The sequence below is a fragment of the Hyperolius riggenbachi genome, chromosome 2 (genome assembly GCF_040937935.1).
Source record: "Hyperolius riggenbachi isolate aHypRig1 chromosome 2, aHypRig1.pri, whole genome shotgun sequence".
NCBI lineage: Eukaryota > Metazoa > Chordata > Amphibia > Anura > Hyperoliidae > Hyperolius > Hyperolius riggenbachi.
The window spans coordinates 165,582,314-165,592,829 of NC_090647.1; the positions used below are offsets into that span (position 1 = coordinate 165,582,314).

Below are 10,516 nucleotides of genomic sequence, written 5' to 3' on the forward strand. Positions count from 1 at the left end.
CCACAGATAGCAGAGCAAACCATGAAATGTTTTGAAAGTCTATCAAACTGCAGTGTTGTACTGTTCAATAAAGTGCAAAGTTATGTGCTGTCCATCTACCGCAACTCCTCCGATGCGCACAATTGACCCATGTTTTCTGTCTAATCGTAATCTCAATCGATTTTTGCCGAAAATAAATCTAAATTACAAGCAATGCAGTTCATTGCGCTATATATCTCTGGCAGATTTGATCAGAGTGATTAAATCTGCCAGAAAAATCAATGTGTGTATAGCTATCTTTTAGTAATATCAAAAACAATTTAGGATTAGGATGCTCATAGGACATAATGCTGGGAATACGCAACTTCCCGTCCAAATAGGAATCGGGTGATTATTACTAACATGTCTGATCTGTTTCTGATCAAGAAAGTGATCAATTTTGCAAAGTTATCATCGAACAATCCATCCCTTTATCAGTCGGGAGCAGTTTGGACATGTACACACGGTACAACTTCCTGATCACCCGTCGATTGGATGGAAAATTGCATCATGTGTTCCCAGCATTAGACATAAGATTAAATATATAAATAATCATACATTTATAGACACGCTGCAACATTTGCAGACATATACTGCATAACTGAGTGACATATCTGTCTGTCCTTCAGATGATAGCATCAGCAGTATCACCTCCTCAGTACAGTGCATAAACAAGCAGATTCACCAAGATTAATGTGCTATCAGATCTATCAACTGTATCAAAGAAGAAAATACAAGAAGTTCTTGTGTCAAAGTGAATTAAATGTACTCTTTCTCTGTTCAAAAATAAATAAATAAATATAAATATATATATATATATATATATATATATATATATATATATATATATATATATATATATATATATATATATATATATACACATACACATACACATGCACACAGACACATTCCATAAGGAATATCTGAACAGTGTTTATATTTACATTATGTCAGACACTTGTTTTTATGTCAGAGTGATGCTGTACTCTATCATTTCTGGCCTGGGGGATATTGTTTTTTAGTAACTGCTATCATCAACTGCATTCGTGAGCATCTACTCTGTCAGCTGCAAGTCGCATTTAGCAGTAAATAATTTTATCACATTAATTAATTCCTTGTTCTTGATTTGATGTTTTTCGATTGCTGGCATTCTGTGAGCATACAGCTTGGCAGAGGTGTCACAAAGTATAACAGTATACTAGCTGACCCCCTACTGAGAGCTCTGTTAATGACAGGCTCATTTTCTCAGCCTGAGTGACCATTTGTCCTGGAGCCACTGGAGATTGGTGGATGAGGAGGTTAATTTACATATCCTTGAGCATATAACCTGGGGGGAGAGATGGGGCTATCCACACTCTCTACTCCAGAGTTCAAAGACCACTTAACAGGATTGTGCTTACTCACTTTGCATCTGGCAGACTGTGTTGATGTTCTTTCCCTCTGCAGAACACAACACCAAAGATTTTAACATAGCAGTGAGAACAGCTCTACTGCAATGAAAGGACTGAAAATGATGGGCTGTTTAAGAACACTGCCAATACTACTACTGACTGCGATGACTTCTCTAACCTGTGCAGAAACTGCTAATTTCTACATCTACGAGGAAGAAGCTCCTGGAACAGTTATTGCTATCTTGTCGGAGTACTCAATGATTAATTCTACAGATGAACTTCAAAGCAACTTCCGCCTTATGAAGCAGTATAACAGTTCCATTATCCATGTCCAGGACGGTGATGGACAGCTGAGCACAGGGGAGAAGATTGACCGTGAGCAGATATGCAGGCAGAACTTAAACTGTATCCTTGCTCTGGACGTCGTCAGCTTTTCCAAGGACCAGTTAAAGTTGATAAATGTCAAAATTGAGGTAAGAGACATTAATGACAATATACCTCACTTTCCTACCTCTGAAATGCATGTTGAAATTTCTGAAAGTTCGCCAATTGGTACCAGGATTCCTTTACAAATTGCCATTGATGAAGATATTGGGGTGAATGCTGTCCAAAGCTATGAACTGTCATCTAACAACCACTTCAGCATTGATGTCCAGACGAGGGCAGATGGGGTTAAATATGCTGACTTGATACTGATGAAAGAGCTAGACAGGGAACACCAGTCTACATATAACTTAGAACTGGTGGCACTGGATGGAGGTAGCCCATCACTGTCTGGCAGTGCCATGGTTTATGTTCATGTCCTGGACTTTAATGATAACAGACCAATGTTTGAAAAAAGTGCTGTCACTGTGGATATGATGGAGGATGCTCCTGTAGGATACTTCCTACTGGACCTCAGTGCAGCTGACCCTGATGAAGGTGCTAACGGAGAAATTGTTTACAGCTTCAGTCCTCAAGCATCTCCAGAAATACGCCAATTGTTTCGCATAGATGCTAAATCGGGCAGCTTAACTCTCGAAAGCAAAGTTGATTATGAGACCAGACAAACTTATGAGTTTATTATACAAGCACAGGACCTTAGTCCAATTCCCTTAACTGCTACTTGTAAAATAACTGTACAGATTATTGATGCAAATGATAATGCCCCAGCTATCACCGTAACACCTCTGACTACTGTCAACAAGGGTATAGCCTATATAACTGAAGGAGCTGCTAAGGACAGCTTTGTAGCACTCATAAGCACCACAGACAAGGACTCTGGGCTAAATGGCAAGGTTCACTGTATATTGTATGGCCATGAACACTTCAAACTAAAACAAGCTTATGAGGACAGCTTCATGATAGTCACTACTTCATCTCTTGACCGTGAGAGTATAGCAGAGTACAATCTGACAATTGTGGCTGAAGATCTAGGATTCCCTTCATTGAAAACCATAAAGCAGTACACTGTCAGACTGATTGATGAGAATGACAATGCTCCTGAATTTTCAAAGCAAATCTATGAAGTGACTGTGCAGGAGAATAATGCCCCTGGTGCCTACATCACCACTGTTTTAGCCAAGGACCCCGACTTTGGACCTAATGGTAAAGTATCTTACAGACTGGTTGATTCAAAAATATTAGGACAGTCCTTGTCTACATTTGTTGCCATTGACAGTGATTCAGGTGTGCTGCGTGCTGTCAGAGCATTGGACTATGAAAAACTCAAACAGCTAGACTTTGAAATCGAAGCATCTGACAATGGCACTCCACAACTCACAACTAAGACACAGGTGAAAATAGCAATTAATGATGTGAATGATCATGCTCCTATGATAACTTTCCCTTTGCTGGAGAATGGATCTGCAGAAGTTATGCTTCCTGTCCACGCCCCACAGAACTACCTCATCTTACAGTTTAAAGCCATTGATGAGGACGAGGGGATGAATGCTCAAATTTTCTATTCCATCCAACAAAACAACCAGAATGTTTTTGCCATAAACAAAGCGACAGGTGAATTATCATTAACAAGAAAAATTGATGCCTTGGATGACAAGGACCTGAGTATTGTTATTGTGGTGCAGGACAATGGAAGACCCACTATGTGTTCTAATGCTACTATAACATTCATCCTCACAGAATCTCTTCCATCCAGTGTACAAATAGTTATACTGCAAAGTTCAGCAGAAGATGAGTATCAGATGGACCTGTCCATCATTTTTATAGCAGTGCTAGCTGGAGGTTGTGCTTTGCTTCTCTTCGCCATCTTATTTGTGGCCTGCTCCTGCAAAAAGAAGTGTGCAAATTCCAAAACTGATGTTGAAGAGCAAATGACAGTAGAAGCTAAAGGCCATCTGCTTAACAGCAAAGATCAAGCCAAGGAAACAATGTCAACTTCCTCTATGTCACAATCTGAATCCTGTCAGTTGTCCATCAACACAGAATCAGAAGACTGCAGTGTGTCCTCCAACTCTGACCTGGGCAAGCAACTCCACTTGGCATCAAATGTAAGTAAATATATTTATTTCCATAACATAAAACATCTTAATTTTTAGTGAATTCCCTTATAGGACGTCTGAACTAAAGGGGTCCACTAACAATACAATTTGCTGAACAATTGTTTAGTATTGATTCTTCATATGAACTCTCAGAAATGATTATTTGGGACCACTAATGGGCAAAAATCTACTAACGAATCCAATCAGATTAATTCATTTGATCAGAAAATTTGGTTAAATTTCATTAATCTGATCAAATTGCTTAGGAGATTTTTGTCCATTAGTGGTTCCAAACAATGGTTTTCAACTGTTCCTACAAAGAATTGTTCATAAACTATCGTTCTGCAAATTGTATCGTTAGTGGCTACCTTTAGAGGGATATGGATGCTGGCATATTTATTTTCTTTCTGACCCTCTGTCTCACATTCCCTTGGCTATTGGCCCTGAAGAAGCATTCAGATCAGGTGTTTCTGACTGAAGTCTGAGTGGATTCACTTTTTCAGGTGTATGATTCAGACACCACTGCAGCCAAAGAGAGCAGCAGGACGGCCAGAAAACAATGATTATTTAAAGCAAAATAAATATGGAAGCCACCATGTCCCAGAAGCCACCATATGTCAGTTTAGGTGTACTTTTATAGCCGTAAAAGCCAAAAACCAAGATAATAGCAATTGTTCATAAATAGAACTTCAGCATCAAGTTGGAGATCTGCCACATTTCCTTCTATGCATTGTATCATTGGCATAGCATAGAAAGACATATGTATTGAATAAACAGAGGCCCATCAGGGTATGCCAGAGGTCTAACTGGAGCCAAAAGCTTTATTTAATAGACAATTATGTGAAGACATAGTATGCACACCATGGGTCTTTGGGGAACTCAGGAAAATCCATTAAAAATAAAACTCTTGTAGTACCATCTGTTAGTTATATTTTCTAATAGCTTTTCCTTCATGACAAGTTTCCTTTAAGAGCCACTTACAGCCTCAGAGAGCACAAAGTCATTTAATCAGTTTCACATTGTAATAGTTTAATCTTACCTGAAATGCCATAACATTCGCTAAAATACCGTACTTTCAATTGCAAAGATAATATTCAAACACTTGTTTTGTCTTGTGGACATTTGTTATTAATATCCAAATGTCCTCAAGCAATTTACCAGGACAGCTTGTCTTATCTTTTGCAATTTAAATAAATGTATTGTTTACTCTAATGGGGACTTTGACTGAAAGATGGATGTAGGCTTGTCTCTCACTCTCAGCACATGCTAATGTTATTCTTCTCTCTCAACAGAGTTCAGATTCTGACCCACTGTGTCATTCAGCAAGGTGGCAAAGGGACACGTCTACAGGGAGCATAAGGTAACAAGAACCAATGTCCAAAAGAACTACCACTAGCCTGACAAAATGTTAGGATTAGCAGAGTAGCAATTCATGATGTGCTGATTTGTATTTAATGTTTATATTAGTACTGAGTTACTATGAGGCTAGATTTGGGGCTGATACAAATACTTATTTATTCATGTTGCAGTATACACAGCAATGTTTAAAACCAAAGTTATTTAGAAGGAAAACTGTAAAAATCTGTAATCTCTGAATGGATGAGTCGATGTAATGCTGTCAGGAGACACACCACCTTTACATAATTTAGGCCGGTTTTATACTTGGCCAGTGCGATGCAATGCGATGCTCCGCCTCCATTGCATCACACTGCAAAGCACAAACAGTCATTCAAGTGACACTGCATCAGAGTGCACCCGTAGGCTCATATGCATAGCAGCGCACCCCCCCCCCCCCGCACGCTCCTCGCATGCGCCCTGCCGCCGCCCCTCGCCCAGTGGAGTACTCCCTGCTGGACAGGAAGTATGTCACTGGGATTTCCAGTTCCCCATCGTATTTTAATTGTTCCACGCATGCACGCACCAACGTGTTTAAAATGTATGCGTCACTCATTTACTTACATTACTTCCACCACGCTGCATCCCTACGGTCCGACGATAATGCACTGTTGACTTTGCATTGGTTTAGAGGCAAATCTGGCATTTCCAGCGCGATGCAAGTGGGCAAGTGTGCTAGACCCCTTAGACTTTCATTGCTGTTGCATTATCCTGCATGCAGAAAAGGTAGCGCAACGTAATGAAAACAGCCTAGTGTAAAAGGAGCATCAAAGTTTACACATTTCAAAATTCTTAATTTCTACTTACGCCTTGTACACTTGTATAGGGTTGGAGTGACCGTGTCACTGATTGCAGTGGGATGATCCATGGAACTCTTAAGTAAAGCAGGACAAGGGATTTCAAATTGAAAAGTAGATGACAAGTGACAACTTTACACCAAATCCCTGTAATTGTCGCAGTTTAATGTCCCATCCATAATCTAAAATGAGTTTTTAGACAAAGTAGCTTACTTATGGTAGAATGTTTTTGGGATGTAGAAGGAAATCAGAATGACCAGAAGAAACCCATGGAGGACCTACAAATTCCATGCAAATAGTTTTCTGGCTGAAGTTCAGACTGGGGATCCCTTGTGCTGCAAGGCAAAGGTGTTATTCACTATGCCACCATGCTGCCTACTGTAACAATTAAAAAAAATGTTGTTATTCAGAGCTTCTTTAGAAATATCTCTTGCTGTACAGTTTTGCATCAAATGACAACATGGTGTACTAGACATCCATAATGACAGGAAATGGGAACAAAAAGGAAATGAACCTCTCTTTTTAGTTGCAATGCTGGCAAGCAAAGAGCAGGAAATTCATAGCAATTAACTAGTTCAAAGGCCACCATACACTATTTGTTGTCTTTGATCGGGTATTGAGGCCTTAGCATAGATTCTGGTTTGTTGCTATGTTTTGTTTTGTTTCTTTTTTTTACTTCTGCACATAGGTATTTAACTGTTTACAATCCAAATGTGATCGGTTCAAATGTTAACAAAATACCTGTTATGGATCACTTGGTAGATGTTGCATTGCTAATTTTCACTTTTATTATTTCTGCAGTGGAAGCTCTCAGGTTGAACGGCTTAGTGCAAAAGACAGTGGCAAAGGAGACAGTGACTTCAATGACAGTGACTCTGACACCAGTGGGGAAGGTGTGAAGAAGGACAGTGGCCTGCCTATTCACAAGCAACCTTGTAAGTTGTAAAAAGTTACTTTCTATCTCAAATAGTTAATGAATAGCACCACGACCTTGATCCAGTTGCCTTTTGACTTGAGGTTTATCTCAGGAGATGTTTTCCCATTTTTCTTTCCTACAAAGTACTTTTTTAGCACCTAGCTGTTGAGTGTATGTATGGGACTTCGCTCTTCTGTTCTTTAATTTGAGGAGAGATCTCTAAAGTTAACATTCCAATCCTTAAAATAACTACAGAATTCTAAAGATAAAATTAGGCTGTTAATTAACTGCATGTAAAAATAACTACAGAGGAGGTAAATTAAGGACAGAAATGATAACTCTCTAACTGTAAAAAACATATCTCTACACCTTAATAAGGCAAGATCGATGTGTGGTGGTAAGTTTTCTCTTGCCTTATTATCTCCAGCATGATCTTAGTGAATTGAGGCCATAGTGTGAACTTAGCATTTTGCTTGCTGGCTGACAAAGAGGTATTATATTAATAAAGATGTGAAAACACCAGACATAGCTAATAGTAATAAAATACTGTATATTAAGCGGATAGGCTGACTTATTGACACCCACATTCTTTTCTGGGTGTAAAATTAGAAGGGGGGGGGGGAGGAAGGGGGTCGGCCTATCTGCAAGTTATATACCACCACAAGTGACATATGCGAGGGGCCTCCATATGCACATTGGAGCATGCTTCAGCAAATATAGCTCTAGTGTCCCATACAGCTTCTGTACTGGTCACTAGAGTTCCAGGCTCACTGCGGTCACATGCCAGTGAGCCTGGAGCTCTAGCGACAAGTTCAGAAGCTGCATGGGATACTAGAGCATGCAAACCAGAGCAAGGACTGGTAGTTATACATATTGAAGCATGCTCCAATGCACACTCTGTACAGGGGGGTGGGGGGGCAGCCATTTGGCAGATCATATGATTAGCATTTGTGCGGAGTATCTTAATGGACACATCCAAGCACACTGAAAATAAAAAATCCACTTACCTGGGGCTTCCTCCAGCCCCTGCCAGCCACCTTCGCCACAGCTCCGCTCACCAATGGTGGCCGGGGTCCCCTCCGGCACAAGATGCTCACTGCACCTGCGCAGGCGGCTCTCAGAGTCACGCTAATGTCATCCGGACCGTAGTGTGCAGGCGCAGTAGTTCTGCATCTGTGCAGTACAGTCCGGATGAAGTCAGTGTGACTCCATGAGCCGCACACTGGAGCGCAAGTAGATGCCGACTTGGCGAGGTCGGCATCTGCACTGGAGGGGAGTGGGGGAGCCACCGAAGCTGCGGCGAGGGCACAGGATGGCTGCCAGGGGCTGGAGGAAGCCCGAGGTAAGTGGATTTTTTTACTTTTAGTGTGCTCGGACCTTCCCTTTAAATACATATATGTCTGTGTATGTGTGAGGTTTTTTTAAATTCTGCCTGATTTCAGGTATCTGTAGTAAGCATCCACTCCCTGAGGAACAGCCTGATCCATTATAAATCAAAGCCGACATCAGCCATTTCTTACTCTATCTAAAAAATAAAAAAATTAAGTGAGAATCAGGTTTGAAATCCTTAGGCTATTTAGTAAACATGACAAAAGAGAGCATGAATACATTCTAAAGGTAGCTATAGATGACCCAAACTGATTCAAGAGTCAATTGCAATGATTAGGCAATTATTATTAATGATTATATTTATTGTTATTTTTTTATAACTCTTCATAAACAATTTAATTATAACACCACTTCTTTGTTTTATGTAAGGTTCCCCATACACTGGTACATCTGGAGGATACAGAGGTGTAGAATATCCATCAAGTCATCCCAGCAATAAAGCCCTATATTCTGGAAATGCAACCATGCAATATGAAAGGGGATACACAATGTCATATTCATTAGTTCCTACTTACTACAGCACTTATTATCACTCCAGACCTCCGAGTGTTCCTGTCAACCATTTTCATATCAACAACATGCAGCATGAAAATATGTCCAGACAATACGAATGGGACTCAGTAACGCAAAAAATTGCCCTATCTCCACCCAGAGTGTCAAGAAGATATGAAGACTCAAATTACAATACAGAAATCAAATTGAAACCTTGTGAAATAGCAACCACCTTTTAAGCCTTTGGAAACTAGTACATGGATGAATGAGTGGTCCAATACAGGATGCTATTGACTGTCTTCTAGAAAATGAAACATAGGAAGTACTAACTGTATATTTCCAAAATACTTTGGGCAATAGTGTCTGGGACAAGGTATTATGTAGTGTTTACTTTCCAAAATGGGTAACTAAAAGATTTTGTGTGAACATCACCCCCCAATTTTTCTATAAAACAAGGTATGCCATTGGCCATACTTGCTGTGTTGCGCACTAACTACTCAGATATAACTGAGGAAACGTGGTATTTAACAGATTGCCCAGGACAACATACTAACCTTTTTTATGGAAGGTATTGCTAACTATAGAATCATTTGTTTTATAGTGTATGGATGCAGGAAGCTACAAAACAAAGTATCTAACAAAAGATTGCCCAGGACAACATACTAACCTTTTTCATGGAAGGTAGAAGGTATTGCTCTAACAGTAGAAGCATTAGTTTTATAGTATATGGATGCAGGAAGCTACAAAACAAAGTATTTAACAGAACAAACTCTCATAAGGAATAGAAATTATATTTTTACTTCTACCCACTTTCTTGTGTCTCTTGTAAATACTGTATATTGTAATTGTTGTGTATATATATGTTTAACGTTATAACTGTATATAATTTTATGCTGTATAGTATGGATTCATTCTTTCAATAAATATTTATTTTGCTCATTTCTATAAAAATGGTGTTTCTTATTCCATTAAAAAGTCAAAGCAAATTTTACATCAGCAACAAATGCAAAGTGCTAAGCTTAAAAAGCAACATACTTTTGATAAAGAGAATTCGCCTGATTCTATATATAACCTTCAAAATAGGATGGGCTTCAGGTGCTTTCTGAAGAAATTAAGGGGGTCTGCCAGAGCCAATGAAAGAGAAACTGTAGTGAAAACAATGTAATACATTAAAATTGCTTAAATTTTATAATATTACTTATAAATTATTTAAGCGGTGCTTTCCCACAGTAAAATCTTGCCTTACCCGGATTTAAGTTTTGAAATTTATCACAGGTTGCAACATTTTTAGTCCTGGCAGGTGCCACTCTACAGAATGTTTGTTTACTGAGAGCTTGAAAGCCAGTACAAATAATACTTGGTCTCTCCGAATTTTCCCAGAATGTTCTGGGGGGTGGGCAGAATTTGGCATAACTAAAAAGTCTAGGTTAAAGGGGAGCTGAAGTAAGAGGTATACGGAGGCTGCCATATTTATTTCCTTTTAATCAATACCAGTTGCCTGGCAGCCCTGCTGGTCTATTTCTCTGCAGTAGTATCTGAATAACACCAGAAACAAGCATACAGCTAGTCTTGTGAGATGTGACTTTAAAGTCTGAAACACCTGATCTGCTGAATGCTTGTTCAGGGGCTATGGCT

General features: G+C 39.4%; 1 protein-coding gene across 1 annotated transcript; it reads left to right on the forward strand.

Annotated features, from left to right (window-relative positions):
* The first annotated feature begins 1,358 nt into the window (after positions 1-1,358).
* On the forward strand, positions 1,359-9,727 carry LOC137544156 (protocadherin-8-like). Its single transcript, XM_068265237.1, has 4 exons — positions 1,359-3,901; positions 5,185-5,252; positions 6,886-7,019; positions 8,759-9,727. Exons 1-4 carry the CDS (start codon positions 1,517-1,519, stop codon positions 9,118-9,120), a joined length of 2,949 nt encoding a protein of 982 aa, XP_068121338.1. The 5' UTR covers positions 1,359-1,516; the 3' UTR covers positions 9,121-9,727.
* The last annotated feature ends 789 nt before the right edge of the window (positions 9,728-10,516 follow it).

What these genes read in the sequence shown, in the direction of transcription:
- LOC137544156 (XM_068265237.1), top strand. Translation starts at nt 1,517, where the DNA reads ATGAAAGGACTGAAAATGATGGGCTGTTTAAGAACACTGCCAATACTA. An exon ending in AACTCCACTTGGCATCAAAT is followed by an intron (nt 3,902 to 5,184) that starts GTAAGTAAATAT and finishes CTCTCTCAACAG; the next exon opens with AGTTCAGATTCTGACCCACT. An exon ending in ACGTCTACAGGGAGCATAAG is followed by an intron (nt 5,253 to 6,885) that starts GTAACAAGAACC and finishes TTATTTCTGCAG; the next exon opens with TGGAAGCTCTCAGGTTGAAC.